This window comes from Biomphalaria glabrata, chromosome 2 (genome assembly GCF_947242115.1).
Source record: "Biomphalaria glabrata chromosome 2, xgBioGlab47.1, whole genome shotgun sequence".
Taxonomy (NCBI): Eukaryota; Metazoa; Mollusca; class Gastropoda; family Planorbidae; genus Biomphalaria; species Biomphalaria glabrata.
In genome coordinates this window covers 49518741-49536920 of record NC_074712.1, presented here as the reverse complement: position 1 = coordinate 49536920, position 18180 = coordinate 49518741, and the positions used below count along the sequence as shown (strand labels likewise).

The window sequence follows — 18180 nt, the reverse complement described above, 5'->3', positions numbered from 1 at the left end:
TATTCACACACCCTATAAGGACATGTGAAGGGAGAATATGTATATATTAAAATCATTTGTTTGTTATTTATCTTTTATAAAATCAGATAGTGTTTAAAAAAATGGCTTATTCTTTCGAAATTGTTTTACAAACAACTTGTAAATAATTTACTGACGAAATATGTTTGCATGGGCTGGCAGCGTGATTTAAATATTTTACACTCACAATAATTGTAATTTTTTTTTTGCTTAAATTCTATAATAATGGTCCCAATCTATTAGAGATTTTAATGTATGGTTGCTAATCAATAAAATATTTACTTTTTTTTTTGTTGGTGATCTGGTGTACAGAATACCGAAGTATTTAAACAAAAAACACATTTATGTGAAATTTTCAATACTGTAGAAAAACATTTCTGATTTTCTTCGCTTGGAGTTGGTGTTCATTCACTATGACATTGTTTATTTTGTCTATTTATTTCAAGCTCTCTCTCAGTCTTCCTCTTTTCAGTTTCCTGCGTTTTTCTGTATGTTCCATTATACAGCAACCACATGTCTTTAGATCGCTTTCTCTTGTCTATCTCTCTTACTGAATTGTATTGCAAGAACATAAACCGGATCTTAAGAATCAGTCTAAAGGAAGGGCAGATTACTCTGACTAAATTTTAGTGTGAAACTCTCATATGTTCCACTGTAACTAAATATATTGCTTCGATTCGAAACTGATAAAATACACATTTATTTAGTAGGGGTGGGGGAGGTAGGAGGAGAGAAGACACGCACTTGGACCACTACGTAAATGTTGACCAGGGCCTGGCGTGAGTGCTGCCAATGAAGATTTGCGTGCTTGAACTAGGAGTAAAATAACAGTATTGGCAGCTTTTGATATGCCCATAAATCTTTGGTTTCAGCTAGATGTTATTAAATCAAATTGACAAATTATGTAAATAACGCTTCGTGCTTAGTTCTGTGAGAGCAAAATAATTTGTTAGTGTCCACGAGGACAGGGGTTCAAAACCTGAAATTTAATTTGTCAAGGGAAATTTTTGGGCTGAGAAGATAATATATCGTTAAAATTCTTTCCACGAAGCATATATATATATCTCATTCAAAAACGTTTGATACATTACTGTTGAGAGAGAGGGGTTTTATTATAAGTCAACTTTCTGTCTTTGCTTTCTTGAGTAAGTCAACACCAAAAAAACATTTAATACTAATTTAATACTAATATTTGTAAAGAGATCATTTTGTAGCTGCTTAAGAAATGGTATTCAAATTTCGTTAATATTGTTACGTATTTCTGATTTTCTGGCTAAATGTACTAGGCACACAAATAAAAGAAACACTGCAAAGAACTTGACGACTCAACTTCCAGCTTTAAATAACTTTATTGAATTATAACTATAACAATTCGTCACTGTAACATGTAGCGTATACGTCTTACATCGACTGTATCGACTGTAACGGCTCAAGTCCACTCTCTTCTACTGTCTCGCACAGTAGAGAACAGTGTCGACGACTGTACTGACTCTTTTCACATGAACATCTCTGGTTTATAAAGAGTCCCTAATCGCTTGTCTATTGTTGCAAAAACACTGCTAGTACCCTCTGGAACAACATGGGAGGAAACATCACATCCTGTTGTTGTTTATACATGTCGATTCCAGAGTATGCCTGCTGCAGTGTCATCTCGCCGAGGTCACACGTAGTGACCTCTAACTGTCACTGTTCATTTGTCACAATGCCCCCCTTCGTAAATCTGTTCGTCCTCTGGAACAACACATGAGGCACGTCCCATCCTGTCTTTGTTTACATGCATAGATTCCAGATAACACTCGGTGCTGTGTCATCTCGCCGGGGTCACACATAGTGACCTCTACCTGTCACTGTTCATTCGTAACACTGCCCCCTTCTTAGATCTGTTCGTCCCGAACAGATTCTATTTCACCACGGTACTGATGGAGTCGGTCAACGTGGACAACCTTCAGCTTGGACCGTGGACTTTTCTGTATCCGGTAGACCACGTCGTTTATTCTTTTTACGACACGGTATGGACCTTCCCAGTCTCTTTGGAGTTTCGGGGATCTGCCTTTTCGTCTCTGTGGGTTATAGAGCCACACGAGATCATTCTCATGGAACCCCGACGTATTGGCCCGTTTGTCATACCTCGTTTTCATCAGGTCACTGTTGGTCTTGATGTTTCTGCGGGCCAATACATGAGCATTCTCCAATCGTCTTCGGAGATTGGTGACATATTCAGTTGAAGACACTGGCGTATCTCTCGGAATCCCAAATAACAGGTCACATGGTAGACGAAGCTCACGACCAAATAACATCTTCGCTGGGGTATATCCTGTGGTGCTATGAACGGATCCTCTGTATGACATGAGGAACATGGGGATATGGCTGTCCCAGTCGTCTTGTCGGTCATCAGTAACCTTAGACAGATGTTGTTCTAGGGTTCTGTTGAATCGCTCCACCATCCCATCAGATTGCGGATGGAGAGCTGTCGTGTGAGTCTTTTCGATGCCAAGTGTCTTGCACATCTCCTGGAAAACTTTGGACTCGAAGTTCCTGCCCTGGTCAGAGTGCAACTCATTAGGTACACCAAAGCGACTGATCCAGTTATCCACGAGTGTTTCGGCCACTGTGATAGCTTCTTGATTTGGTATGGCATAAGCTTCTGGCCATTTGCTGAAATAGTCCATGACTACCAAAATGTATTTGTTTCCTTTCTTGGTTTCAGGAAATGGGCCTGCTACATCTATTGCGATCCTCTCGAATGGAACACCAACATTATACTGTTGCAAAAGACCCCTAGTTTTGCGTCGAGGGCCTTTTGCTGCCGCACATATGTCGCACCTTCGACACCATTCCTCTACATCCTCTCTATATCTGAACCAGTAGAACCGCTGACGAACCTTTTCCAGAGTCTTATTGACACCAAGATGAGATCCGCTAGCGCCATTATGCATCTCTTTCAGTACTTCAGCAACTCTCACCTTCGGTAACATCAGCTGAAGGCGATTGGATGTTCCATCAGCAGATTCCCAAACTCTTTTGATGACACCATTGACTAACGTCAGCGAGTCCCACTGAGCCCAGTACGCCTTGGTGGCTACCCCCTTCTCAGAGATGTCTTTCCAATCTGGCCGTTGTCCATCTTCTTTCCATAGAAGAATGGGAGCCAGATCTTCATCTTGCATTTGGTCCTCTCGAATCCTTTTATCACACCAGGGTCCGGAAACATCTACTCCGAGCCGAAGACAATTGACAGCTACCTCCTTTTCTTCAGCCCTCTTGCAGTGCTTACATTCTGTTTTGCAGGGTCGTCGAGACAGTGCATCAGCATTTTGGTGAATTTGCCCTTTTCGGTGCTTAGTTTCAAATTCATAGGTTTGAAGACGTTCGATCCACCTTGCCACCTGACCTTCAGGGCTCTTAAATGAAAGCAACCATTGCAGAGCTGCGTGATCTGACCTTAAGATAAATTTCTGCCCGTATAGGTACTTGTGGAAATGTTTTATTGCATCCACAGCAGCCAGCAATTCTCGTCTCGTCACACAGTAGTTCCTTTCAGCTCTCGATAGGCTTCGACTGAAGTATGCGATGACTCGTTCAGTTTCATCCACCTTTTGGGACAAGACTGCGCCTATTCCAGTGTTGCTTGCATCTGTGTCGAGTATGAATGTCTTCCCTGGAATGGGGTAGGCCAATACTGGTGATGAGGATAGTGTGTTTTTCAGCCTCTCGAAAGCTTCTTGACATTCAGATGTCCAAATAAATGGCCTCTTTTGCTCTGTCAGTTGATGAAGGACCTTACAGATGTTTGAGACATTTGGCACGAAACGTCGGTAGTATGTACAGAGTCCCAAGAAACTTCTCAGCTCATGGATATTACTTGGCGTAGGCCATCGTTTCACTGCCTCAACTTTGTCAGGGTCAGTGCTGACTCCGTCATTTGACACAATGTGACCAAGGTACTTAACGTTTTTCCTGAATAAGGAACACTTCTTTGGGCTGAGTCTCATTCCCGCACTTCTTATCCGTTGAAATACTTCCTTCAGATTTGCAAGGTGCTCTTCAAAAGTTTTGCCAATGACAATAATGTCATCAAGGTAAACAAGGCATGTAGTCCAATGAAGTCCTCGTAAAACCCTCTCCATCAATCGTTCAAAGGTGGCTGGTGCGTTGCAGAGACCGAATGGCATCACAGTAAATTGCCAGAGGCCATTGCCAGCAGAGAAGGCGGTTTTCTCTCTATCATTGGGATGCATTTCAACTTGCCAATACCCACTCTTTAGGTCGAGAGTAGAAAATACCTGGGACCCTGCAAGCGTGTCCAAAGTATCGTCGATTCTAGGAAGTGGATAACTATCTTTATGTGTGACTTCATTCAGAGCTCTGTAATCTACACAAAATCGCATAGATCCATCCTTCTTCTTTACTAAGACAATAGGCGAACACCAAGGACTATTTGAGGGCTCAATGATTCCTTGCTGCGTCATGCCCTCTATCATGTCCATAGCTTCTTGTTGCTTTGCTAGCGGCAAGCGACGTGGTGGCTGTCGAATCGGTCTGGTGTTTCCAGTGTCTATTCGATGTTGTACCATGTTTGTCCGTCCGCAGTCTATTTCATCAGATGGCAGAATATCTTCAAACTCAATGATCAACTGTTCCGCTTTGCTGAACTGCTCATCTGATAAATTCACTTTCATTTCTGTCAGGAGCTTGGTAATTTGTGGATTGAAAGGTTTGGTGAAATTAACGATCGTGATATCATTATTACAGTTTCTTATCAGGTCAAGAGTATTACATATTGCGATGGGGCTGTCTTTCTCTAGATGTCTCTCCTGTAGGCCGAGGTTCATGATTCTGACGGGCACCTTTTGATCTTTTCCGACAAGGACCAATGTTTTTCCTACTGCCATTCCGCTGTTGTCATTTTCAATGCCTTCCACTATCGCCGTCATCGTTGCAGTTTGACCATGCTCTAACTTTCCCCAGATAATTGCTTCAGACTGAGCTGGCAAACTTGTATCTTCTGTTAAAAGGATTCTTCTTATTTGACCATTCTCTTCATCTTCATCCCCGAGCAAGGGAATCTCAACATCACCACATTTCAAAGTACCACCTCCGATGTTCAGAGAGAATTCACATTTCTGCATAAAATCGAGCCCAATAATACAGTCATCCGTAATGTTAGCGATCAGAAATTCATGTATAAATGACTGATGCCCGAGCTCAAAGTTTATATTTGTCAGTCCATGTATAGGCATCATCTCTCCACTGGCCGTCTTCAAGGAGTAAGAGTTCACTCTCTTGATTTCGTTCTTTTTGACAATGTCTGGACGAATGACTGAACGTGAGGCACCAGTATCTAGAAGAAAACGGTAATTTCGAGATCCAATTCTACCATTGATGTACAGACTTTTATTCTTCCCTAACACAGCGACTGGAATTATAGTTGCAGAGGCTGTCATGTTCTTGATCGCCGATTTTTGCCCCATAAAACCGGCGAAAGTTAGTTTCCCTGGTAGACATGAGCACCTGACCTTGCATCTGTCTCCGGTCTGTGCTGATACTCTGTTTGTCGGGGAAATCTTCTCGTGCAGTTCCTTTGTAGATGGCCAGGTTCTCCACAATTCCAACAACGTACACTGGTTCTATTCTGTCCTTCTTGCTTCTTATTTGGTCTGCGTTCTTCTAGCACTTCAGTTACCCTTCTGAGAAGTTGTGTAAGATCTTCTTCTTGGACTTCCAGCATACGCCCATGATGGATATTCTTAGAGGCGTCTTTGGCGGCTTCATAGGAGAGGGCGAAGACCAGAGCTTCGCTGGATTTGCGCTTACCACTGATTCTTATTGCCTTCTTCAGTTCTGGATCTCGAATAGCATCAATGAATGCATCAGTGATAATGACGTCCAGAAAGTCTTGTGCTGCTGTTGGATATGCCAAATGAGCAAGACGTTCTATGTCCGCCTCTAGCTCTTGCAAGGTTTCACCGGAGCGTTGTTGTCGGGTTTTCAACTGAACTCTATAAACTTCTTGTAAATGTTCGTCTCCGTAACGGAGCTCCATAGCCTTAACAATGGCAGCGTAATCTTGTTGATTTGTTATTGACTGAAGCAGTTCTGCTGCCTTCCCTCTTAAAGCTAACACCAGAGCAGTCGCTTTCTCTTCTTCAGTGTTCCAGTTATTAACCTTGGCCGCTGCCTCAAACTGTCTTTTGTAAACAGTCCATGAGATGGATCCATCAAACACAGGCGGCTTTATCTTCCCAGAGATTTCGGGCACTAATGTTTTTGTTCTAGTACCCCGTTCCTTACTCAGTTGTTCTTGGACATGAGTCCTTATCTCTTCCATTTCTTTTTCCACAGTGTTGACTCTCTGGTCAATCTTCTCGTTCATAGAGCTCATCAGTTCATTTACGTTTTCATTCATGGCGTTTATTTTCTTGAGGCTCTCCTTCATTAAGTCCATCTGGCCCTACATGTTACTCAGGACCTCTGTCATATCTGGGTTTAATTCAAATATGTATTCATCTGGATCTTGATCTTCCTCAATAAGGGCCTGTCTTAGGCGTTCTGTTAGTGTTTCTTTGTTACCATTGAGCTGCAGACCTCTCTCACGAAGTTCTTGCCTTAATTCTTTGACCAACAGCTGGTTAAGTAGTTTCCTCGAAGACATTTCAGCCAGAAAACATCCCACTTCTGACACCAATTGTTACGTATTTCTGATTTTCTGGCTAAATGTACTAGGCACACAAATAAAAGAAACACTGCAAAGAACTTGACGACTCAACTTCCAGCTTTAAATAACTTTATTGAATTATAACTATAACAATTCGTCACTGTAACATGTAGCGTATACGTCTTACATCGACTGTATCGACTGTAACGGCTCAAGTCCACTCTCTTCTACTGTCTCGCACAGTAGAGAACAGTGTCGACGACTGTACTGACTCTTTTCACATGAACATCTCTGGTTTATAAAGAGTCCCTAATCGCTTGTCTATTGTTGCAAAAACACTGCTAGTACCCTCTGGAACAACATGGGAGGAAACATCACATCCTGTTGTTGTTTATACATGTCGATTCCAGAGTATGCCTGCTGCAGTGTCATCTCGCCGAGGTCACACGTAGTGACCTCTAACTGTCACTGTTCATTTGTCACAATGCCCCCCTTCGTAAATCTGTTCGTCCTCTGGAACAACACATGAGGCACGTCCCATCCTGTCTTTGTTTACATGCATAGATTCCAGATAACACTCGGTGCTGTGTCATCTCGCCGGGGTCACACATAGTGACCTCTACCTGTCACTGTTCATTCGTAACAATATGTTAATTGATTGGCAATGTAATTTTAATAAGCCATGGTTAAAATATTCGATTGTTTTTAACATTTTTTAAAATTTAGATATATAAAAAAAATCCTCGACACAACTTTAAAAGTAAAATTATTTTATAAAGTTGAAGGAATAAAAAAAAAAAGACAACAAAAATGAAAAAACAAATGGTGATTAAAAAATAAAAACTTTGCATTAGCTTTTTGTTAAGAATATTTCTTGGTCAAACTTGTGAACATTCTATCACTGGAAAGTGGATCCAGAAGTAAACAGTTTGTCAATCAGAAAATGTATGCACGCTACGAAAAAAAAATCTTATCTTATAAAATACAGACACTACTGCCAAATAGAAGGTGATTATGTCCTAAGCGTGTCCCCAGGTCAATCTAGTCATGTTAATCAATGACTTAAAGTCTGCCGAGTAATTGGTTTTCCAGGCTGATTCAGACAATCCATTCCATGCTCTAATTGCATGTCCTAGCATATGGAATTAGAAATGTGCCTTAATATAGACTCATTTGTTGTTGGTGGTGAGTAGCCCTAGTGAAGTTTTTGTATGATATCAGAAGTAATCTGGTTATACAGAGAGCTAGTGGGTACGTTGAGGAGAGGACAATTTAAATCTTGCAAATGTCTAGACATTGTGAAATCTTTTCAACACAAATCTAGTCACGCTCTACTGTGTTTATTTCATTTCTAGTTCTTGTGTCCACGATGAAAACACTAGAAAGATGGACAGATGGTTGAAAAAAAGAAATAGAATTCGAGAGAGATAGAAAAACAAAGAAGAAACATATAGAAATAGAGATAGAGAGACAATGAATTACAGGAAGAGTTAGAATGTGGGGGATGGGAGAGAAAGAGTGAGAGCTACACACACACGCAGTGAGAGAGAGAGAGAGAGAGAGAGAGAGAGAGGAGGAGGAGGAGGGTGGCGATGTGTGAATGAAAAACAAAAGCATGAAGTGAGTATACCAATTAGAAAGAAAATTGTACTGGATGAATGTATTTCTCGAGGCTAGTGTTAGACACAGCGTTGTATTGATCTCTGATGTACAGAAAGAAACAAAGTGTTCTAATTGTTTGAACATTTTCTGAACACAGAAAAAATAAATGCAGATTTGACAAAATATCTGAGACCTATATGACTTTTTTTTATCTTTATTTGCTAAAAAGATAGTATTTTTACAAAGTTTATATCAACTCACTCTGTCTTCTATCAACTCACTCTGTCTTCTATCAACTCACCCTGTCTTCTATCAACTCACTCTGTCTTATATCAACTCACTCTGTCTTCTATCAACTCATTCTGTCTTCTATCAACTCACTCTGTCTTCTATCAATATCAACTCACTCTGTCTTCTATAAACTCGCTCTGTCTTCTATCAACTCGCTCTGTCTTCTATCAACTCACTCTGTCTTCTATCAACTCACTCTGTCTGTCTGGTAAAAGTTTGTTCACGTTACTTTTCTCCAAACTTAAATCTCGGATCAAGCTCTAAACATTTTCACAATTATATCGTATACCTGACAAAACTAGAATCAATCAAAAAATCATCTAGTTAATTAACGATTGGTAATTGATTATGTTGTTTCGTATCTCAAACAAGGAAAGGAAATCGTACTTAACCAATGTGGTAGTATAATTGGAATTAGGCCCCTTTACACTTTACTGAGGGAAAATTTTTAAGCTAATAATAGATAGATATAAAACCTTCTATTTACATAAACACTTTCCTGGCACAGTGGTTAGTATATTAGCCCAAGGTGACTGAGGAAGCTTTAGCCCTCGAGGTTGAATTTATGTCGATCACCTTTTTTTTTGTATTATCAATGCCTTTCAAAAGAGATCAACCAGATACATCATTTTTTCTCCCCCCACCTCTTTTCTGGTAGTGAGAAAGCTAAAAACATGAAAATTCACGAAATAAAAATAATTGATCTAAATATTTCTAATGGCACAGATATAGTATAGTTAGTCTAGATCTATTACAATTTAATTACATGACTGGTCCAAGCTAATTGATACATCTACGTTTTATAAAGTATTTTTCATGTTTTTTTTAATGTGTTTTATTTGTTTCTTTTTCATTGATCTGCTGAACGAATTTGTTTTTTTTACCGAGAGCCATTCCGTCGTCTGTTTGTATACGTTGTTATTTCTCTCACTTTCCACTCTCGGATCGAGTTGCAACTTTACACAATTATTCATTGTCCATGGCAAGACATGAATTAATAAAAATAAATATGTATTCAATAAGTGGTTATTAATTATTTTTTGTATGGAAAATGTACTAAATTGGCGTCGTGCGATCCGTGACAGCAATCACAATAATGTATAGTATTGTAAAAAATTAGTTCATTCGTTAAAAATGCTAAACTGACAATAGATTAATAAAACCGTCTATTTTTATGAGTAATTTAACAGCTCAGTGGCTTAACACGTTGGTCTTTCATCTTAAAGGCTAGAGTACGAATTCAGAATCAAGCAACTTTTTTGTTTCTTTCTACCTCGCTTGTATCAAAGCGCGAATGGAACTATTGTCAACATGCAAGATAGTAAACGCGAAATAGTCGCAAGACCAGACCAGGGGCGTAGCTAATAATTTGCCATCTTTGGGGAGCCCGAGGGGGGGTCTTGAACTCTTTCCGGGCCCCTGTATTTTGCGTAATATTTAATATTTAATGTAAAAGAAACACTCATTTTGGGGGCCCCAGGGAGATTTTCAGATTCTTCCCCTCTTTCCCCCCACCCTAGCTACGCCTCTGGACAAGACCAGCAGAGTAACTTTCGGGATTGTGTTCACTGTTATTAGTATAGCCTACCTATCTGAATAAGTCCCATCAAAAAAAAAAAAGAAAACTAAAACTAACAATAAGATGACGAAATAGAACTGATTGACCAATGGTAATAATGCTCTCGGATTGCACTCAAAAAGGTAAGGTCCACGGTGTCACAAACCGCTGTGAGCCCACACCCGTTTGTGTGTGTGTAGCAGAACAACCGCAGTCCACTACCATGGCCTTAGTTATTGTGTAAAGTTTTAAGTTTGGTTACTGTTATTTATATTTGAGATCTAATGCAATTATTTATGTTTTAATATATTTTAATTAGTTGAATTAGATTTATTTTATTATTGGAAGGGGAAATAAGTATTTTTTTTTTGTGCTTTAATGTTTATTTTGTTGTCACGTGACCAGGGGACCTAGGCTATAACCTAGGAAATTTGGGGAAAGGGGCAGTTGGGGCAGCCTAAGTCATCACTGGTCATGATGATGCATGTAGACGTAATCACAGAGGTTATGCGTCACTGATGATGCAAGGGAACGTAACCACTGTGTTGCGGGGTAGTCCACGTGGGAGGTTTTTTGCTCTAAAAAAGAAGAGACAGTGAGCGTGGGTTTTGTAGAGCGGACGGTCGTATTTCCCGCTCCTGCTTGTCTTCCTAAAATTGGACGAGAAAACTATAGCAGAATCTAACGTTGATAGTCATTAGAGATCTGAGTTTAGTCACCAGTTGTTGATGTACCTGTATGTAAACGTTTGATTTGGAAGATTCTATCCTGGATGTAAATAAAGTGATACGCCTACGTTTTTCTAACTCTATTCCAGTGTTCAGTTTTATATGTTAATTCTATAGACAAACACCAAATCGCGACAGGGCTAAAGCCACCAAAGTTCCAGCGTCAACAGTCGGGCCTCCAGAATCACCCTAGACTACGACCAGTCAAAGCAGGCGCCAGCACACTGCTAGCGTCTTGTGACACACGGATAAACCAAACTGTTTATTTTTTTTTTTCGCACAAAATACCTATAGATAGTTTATATTTATACATTCAACAATGATTTGTTCCCAGCAGATACATAATTTTTATTTGGACAGTTGACCCTCTCCCCTCTAATTTTTGTCCATTTCTATAAAACGGACAGAGACGCCCTTGTAAAGAATTGCATACTGTGCATATGTGGCTGTAATCCCTAACACTTCGCTAACATACTTTTGTTCCGTCAGTTCTAGTAGTAGTCTTCTCTCCCCATCCCCCCTAAGGTTAAGCTCATGCTTTTATTTAGGCACATCGGTACATTTTAGGCCATGTAGTGCTCATTAACCCTTCAAGGACTATCTATTCCTCTACCCAGCAAAGTCGAAATAGGAATGCTACACACTATAATATATTCACTATATTAACTACATTCAATATGATTCACGTATAAAAATCAATTCATTTATAATTGAAATAATAGTAATTCTATTTTTAGATACTAACGAGGTAATACAAAACCCGGCCAGCCCTAAACATTGACCTTAATTAATCTCTGTCTATACTGTCTTGTCTTGGATTTTGTATATCAACGGCTTGATACTATTTCACTATTATAAACACAGCAAAGGGACACAACAATTAAATATACTTAAAATTTGTGAAGATTTCAACTGATGTTTATTTACAAATGGGGATGATCGTCTTGTCTCTCTATCCGTTGTTTCAATTAGCAGTCTGTTTACTATAGATCTTGCTACAAGCCCTAGCCATATTCTTCTCCTATCATGTAGGCCTACCCGTATTCTTGCAACGTGATTCGTCTGACCACGTCACTACTTTTACCGTCGCTAAAAACAATGCGCAATATATTTCTTTACAAAACTAACATAGTATCTCACCTAAACTAGGTCACTTTAATACTATGACTTCTCAAATATGTTTAATATCGAATTATTTTTATAGGTAATATGTTGCTTTTTGGCTGGAACTGTGTGCACAAATCGACAATGGACCTTACACTATACAAAATTATTATATTACCAAACTGATTTTAATATCCATTCATTAACAACAGTAAGATTTATATCATGAGAATGTCATCGGTATCGATTTTCATAATCTCTGACAACAAAACCTGCAAATACGAAATCGTTTATTGAATCTCTCTGGATGGTTTGCATGGACTGTAAGACAGAGAGAGAGGAGACACAATGAACACTTGAGACTTGCATTATTGAAGGAAGATTTAGTACAGGAACAGGGTAAAGGAAACAATATCTACTTGATTTAAAACTAGGAAAGAAATTGTTTGTAAGAAGAATACTGTCTACTTTTAGTCTTCTCGTGGAATATATTAGTCCAAATAGTAATTTTATTACACTGGAAGTTTTGTTACTATGGAAACTAGAAACTTTTCTTTTTTTTTCCCCATTTTTTTAACGAAGTAATATTTTTTTATTTCGCGTATGTCTCTGAAAGGATGTGTTTATGTCTCTGAAAGGATGTGTTAATGTCTCTGAAAGGATGTGTTTATGTCTTTGAAAGGATGGGTTTATGTCTCTGAAAGGATGTGTTTATGTCTCTGAAAGGATGTGTTTATGTCTCAGAAAGTATGTGTTTATGTCTCAGAAAGTATGTGTTTATGTCTCAGGATGTGTTTAGGTCTCAGAAAGGATGTGTTTATGTCTCAGATAGGATGTGTTTAAGTCTCAGAAAGGATGTGTTTAAGTCTCAGAAAGGATGTGTTTAAGTCTCAGAAAGGATGTGTTTAAGTCTCAGAAAGGATGTGTTTATGTCTCTGAAAACGATGCAGGCCCCACAAAGGTTTCACTTAAAATTATGTATTACTTCAAGAATTGTTTTCTGTTATTTACAAAGATAAATAATAGATTCTGTTTACGTCTGATTTTGTTTAGCAGTGTAGTTTTAACAAAAGCATTAAAAGCAATACAGATAGTTCAGATTTGTAGTAGTAGAATTGGTTCGTCTGTATGTGTGCGGTTTAGGATTTCTAGACTGAAAATAAAGAAATCAAAAATAGTTATTTCTTGTTGTAATAAAACTAGTTTTAGACTGTAGTTATAAAAAAATATTTCCTGACTGTTCTATTGCTGTCGAAGTTAATCTTACTGATATTTAAATCTCGGTATAATCACCATGGAGCAAAACAACTTTTTTTTTTTGCTGCTCTCTAAATTCTTTAATTAGCTTTCGTTCACATTTAGAAAGGTCTCAGTAGGTCTCAGTGTAATAACAAGCTAACAACACAAAAACTAAAAACGCAGACGTCCAAATCAATATCGTCTTGAACTAGTGACACTCCGCTGAGATCCTGAAGAATTAGAAGCCAGAAAAACAGTGAACTTTTTTTTTCCCGTGTTCTCATTTCACCTGCCAACTTAAAGTGGAAAGAAAATTAAAATTGTAAATCTGTCTCGGTGTTTGGCTCAACTAACATCTGACTGGCTTTTCAGAAATTTGTCCTAGAGACTATGGCCTACTAATGAAATAATTTATTTTTTTTTGTGAGGGGGGAGGTGTACGTTGACAAATTAGTTGGTCTACGCTCAATCCCTATTCTGTCCATCTTATTAACAGTCGTAACCTACAAAACAGTGGCTCAGAAAAGTCAAAGTATAGATCTACCTCAGTAGATCTTGAAAGCAAGTGAGAAACTGAATTTTTTCACACTTTTTTTTTCGCTAACTCGAAGGGCGGCTTTTAGTGTCACTTGATTCTTTCTATACATGACCTGGAACAAGTGACAAAACTACCCAATTAATAGTATTATCAATTAATTCTCTCTTCACATGACCTGGAACAAGCGACAAAACTACTCAGTTACAATTACTATCATTTAATTCTTTCTATACATGACCTGGAACAAGTCAAAAACGACAATATCTCTGAATGTATGCTTCAGTTGACCGGTGTTTCTGCTGGCTGTCCTGATAATCAAATTAATTCCAAAGACCAAATATTTGCAGTACAAATAGAGAGAGACTTGTAATTAGACCAACATTAGAGACTCACTTTTGTCTTTACCAGGAAATCTTCTCTCAGACATGGATTTTGGGAGGTACATAGTCGGTACATACTCATTGGGTATAGCTCTAGAAGATGACACTTGTCTTCAGCGCTGCTATTTACCGGATACATACATTTATACAGCTCGGAAAGCAGGAGATTGAAGGACACACAGCTCCTCAAAACTCATTAGTTCCAAACCAATTCGTCGTTTTGCAGGGGGACTCTACAAGAGTACTGGTCTATTTGTAACCATGGGTTAAAATAAAATGAAACTATTCAATTTGGCTCAGCCACTTTCATGCAATCATTTCATACAAAGTCAAAGGTCTGTCACTCAGTCACCATGTGTTGACGTCCGACTAATTGACCGAAAACATGGCGTGTAGGCGACAGTCGCCGCGAGAATCAGGTGAACTTTAAGCCTTTTAAAATAAATGTGTGGGTGTGTCAATGAGGGATTGTGTGTGAAAGTGTGTCCTGGAAGGAGTGTGTGTGTGTGTGAATGAGTGACTATGAATTTGTGTGTGTGATAACAAGTGTGTGTGTGTGTGTGTGTGATTAGGGTGGACAAGGAGACTGTAAAAACTTTTTTATAATAAAAAAAATTTAAAAATTAGAAAGAGAAGGAAATAGAAAGAACGAATAAAATACGGACAAAAATGAATGTGAGAAAAAGAATGAAAAAGCAAGAGAAAGAGAGAAAGAGAGAGAGGGAGAGAGAGAGAGAGAGAGGTAACAATAAAAAAAAAGAAAGAAAAGAAAACAATAAAGAAATAGACAAATTGTACAAATATCTATGAGGGAAGAAAAGAGAAAAAGAGGCAAAGAAAGAAAAAAAAGAGAGAAAATGACAAAGAGATAGAGCATGTGCAATAATGAGAGAGAGAAAAAAGAGAGAAAAGAAAAGAGAATAAAGGGAAAAAGAATTCAAAGTAAAATGAGAAGTAGAAAGTGTGAACAAGAGAGAAATAAGAGAATATAATAAGAAAGACGAGCCTGTGATATAAAAACAAACGATTGTAAAGAGAAAGAAAGACAGAGAGTAAGATATCAAAAAGAGAACTATCGAGAGAACGGAATGAAAACACAGAAAAGCTGATAGTGAAAGAAAGAGGACGATCGAACGAAATTTAGAGATATATCTTGGAACCAAGTTAAGAGAAAGATGCAATGAAAAATTAGAAAAAAAGAAGAACAAAACTGAACGTGTGAGAAAGAGAATGCGAGAGACCAATATTAAAAAAGAGAAACAAAAGTAAAAAAAAAAAAGACATGTACATTAGACAACATAAAGACAGAAAAAGATTGCAAGAAAGTAAATGGTAAGACAAAAAAAGAGAGAGAGATCAAGCATACAATAAAACAAGGCGACAGAAACAGTTACACAAGGGAGAGAACAATTGAGTAAGAAGGCTAGAAATTTATATTTTAAAAAATTTAACAAAAATTATAAAGAAAAATAGAGCAAAAAATAGAGTGAAAATATTAAAATAAAATAGAGGAAAAAAAACTAGACCGAAAGAATACAAGAAAGAAAGAACCAAAGAGATGGAGACAAGGGGAGAGAATGAGAAAGACAATGCTGTGAAAGTTTTAAGTGAAATTTAGCGACACTACAAGATTACAATAAGTGCACAGATTACATACCTTTCATAATATCTATATATATATACAGTGGAATTATAAAGAGAAAAACTCACAAAAGTGGTAGAAACAAAAACTAAACGAATGACGTCATTTCCCCCAATGCTAGGCAGGGAAATAATTTGACCTACAGGGGCAATTAATAGCAACTAGATCCCTGGATTGTTACCGAGGATAATGTGGAGCAGTAATAGCGCTCAATATCGTGCTTGTAACAAAATGCTCCAGCTTATTTCAGACGTTACCTTGTTCCAGTTTGTTAAACGGTGGTCAAATGTCTAAAGTTTAAAGTATTACAAAGTATAGCCAACAACTTCAGCCTCTGTTATAGAGTGTGTGAGTGTGTGCGTGTGCGCGTCTTTCTAATGTAACAATGAGTAAAGGTGGGCGGATGGTTTGGTTGCATAGGCTAAATAGGTTCTGAGGACATCAAGGGCGGTCTGTCGTACCTTTTTTGTATTTAATAATTAGTGGTAAGGACGTTGAAGAAAGGGGACAACAAGTGAGAGTCTAGTGACAGAAAGACGTGTTGTTTTTTGCGTGAATTATATTGCATTTAAATTATTTATTATTTCACTTGCGTCTCTACATGCATTAAGATTGAAGTTGACCTTGCATGACCTTGCATATATTTGTTAATTAAAATTAGATTCCGTTTGGTTGGGAAAGGGCTTTGTTTGAAGTTCTATATTAAGAATATAATACACATACACCGGTTTAATTCGTTTGGAGCTACAACTCATCGACCGGGTATCAACACCCATGTCAGATACAATTCACAGACAAAACAAAAAAATCTAACTTATCATTCATCTACACGTATCCCTTTGTCTGCTGGAACATTGTTGCACCACACAGGATCTGTTGACCGTCCTTCTCCATTCCTCTCTGTACTTCAATGGCAGGCCAGTTCATTCTTTTTATGTTGTTTTCCAATCGCTTTCTCTGTCTGCCTCTTTTCCTGGTACTGTTCCTTGAAGGATGGTCTTTGCGACGAAGCGATATTAATAGCGTCCTTTCGTGTTAACGAAATGCTAAACATGATTATACAGGACAACCCTTAGATTGGAAGAATGAAGAAGAGGAAACAGACAACAGTAACATAACAATGAAAAAGAACAACAACACATACTTGCTCTACACAATTTCTCCACTATTTGTCCACAATTTCTCCACTATTTGTCCACAATTTCTCCACTATTTGTCCACAATTTCTCCACTATTTCTCTCCACTCTTTCAACCTCATTCCGCATATATATATAGAGAGAGAGAGATAGAGAGACTCTAAATAAAACACATGCTTTTACACTAATGACACAATCATGAAATGCACAGAAAACCTGAAGGAAAGACGTACTGACATTTAATTGTATTACTAATAAATTGATTTCATTAACACATGGAAACATCTAGTCACATTTGACCTTTGTTCCCCATTGACCTGAATCACTCGTGACTTAACACGATTTCAATTTATCATTCCTACATGTTCCACTGACAAGCCTTGCTGCATACGCCATCTTGAAATCTCTCTTTTCTTTTTTCTTAATTTGAATTTTTTAAAATTCTCACAAGAGTTTTTATTCAAGAAGAAGTTCACCCATTTAAAAAAAATATCCTTCAGTAAATTGAGGCTAACATTAATTCACGTAAAACGTATCGTACATACAAAGATAATAGTAAGTTTATTCAAATAATTTTAACATTTTTCCTCTCTCGGCGGAAGTAAACTTAGCAATGCGAGAAGCACTTGGTGGGTGTTATATGCGTGGTGTTAGGAAATTTCCATAGTATGGAAATCTCTTGCTTTTTTTTAACACCTAAAGTGTATAGCTAACAAGTTAGTTTCTTGTTCTCTGTTTTTTGTATAAAGATATTTACAGCTAACAAGAAACTAAATGTGCTATAACAAAGTTGTTTAGGCCTATACATTTTTCGAATATTCATTTATTCTTAATAATTTGGGAAACTTTTTTGCTATCGTTATGGCAAGATTAATGACGATAAAACGTTGCTTACCAAAGAGTAACATGTTCGCTTCTATTTCCTGCTCATGATAAACGTCATCAGTATATCTGTATCTGTATCTGTATCATGAGCTTGTATTCTGTCTCTTCCCAGATGTGTGTGGATGATGCCGTCTCGGACAAAACCAGGTACGCCACTTTCGCCAGGACTTACCCACCTGCAGCACAGATTACAAGTTCAGTGCTAAGTCTCTTGCTGCATTACCAGTGGACCAAGTTTTCCATTATCTACGGCGTCAATGAAAGGTAGGGCGATCTAAGGCTGATATGGTGCTAACAAACTCAGAAAACAAAGCTCTTTAAACAGACTTGTAGCAAAAGAAGGGCTGGCCTAATCAAACTCTGATTAAAAACAGGCAATCAATTAGTTGGCTTTGGTCACGAT

General features: G+C 38.1%; 1 protein-coding gene across 2 annotated transcripts in view; it reads left to right on the top strand.

Annotated features, from left to right (window-relative positions):
• The window catches only part of LOC106077443 (receptor-type guanylate cyclase Gyc76C-like), a 166757-nt gene that overhangs the window by 75322 nt on the left and 73255 nt on the right, over window positions 1-18180 (top strand). The window contains exons 1-2 of one of the 2 annotated variants that reach the window (XM_056021086.1): window positions 14405-14532; window positions 17890-18041. In XM_056021086.1, coding sequence (XP_055877061.1) covers window positions 17890-18041 — 152 coding nt within the window. In that variant the 5' untranslated portion in view covers window positions 14405-14532. Of the gene's footprint in view, window positions 1-14404; window positions 14533-17889; window positions 18042-18180 lie in introns of those variants that run through there. The other variant, XM_056021085.1, reaches the window with a different exon arrangement.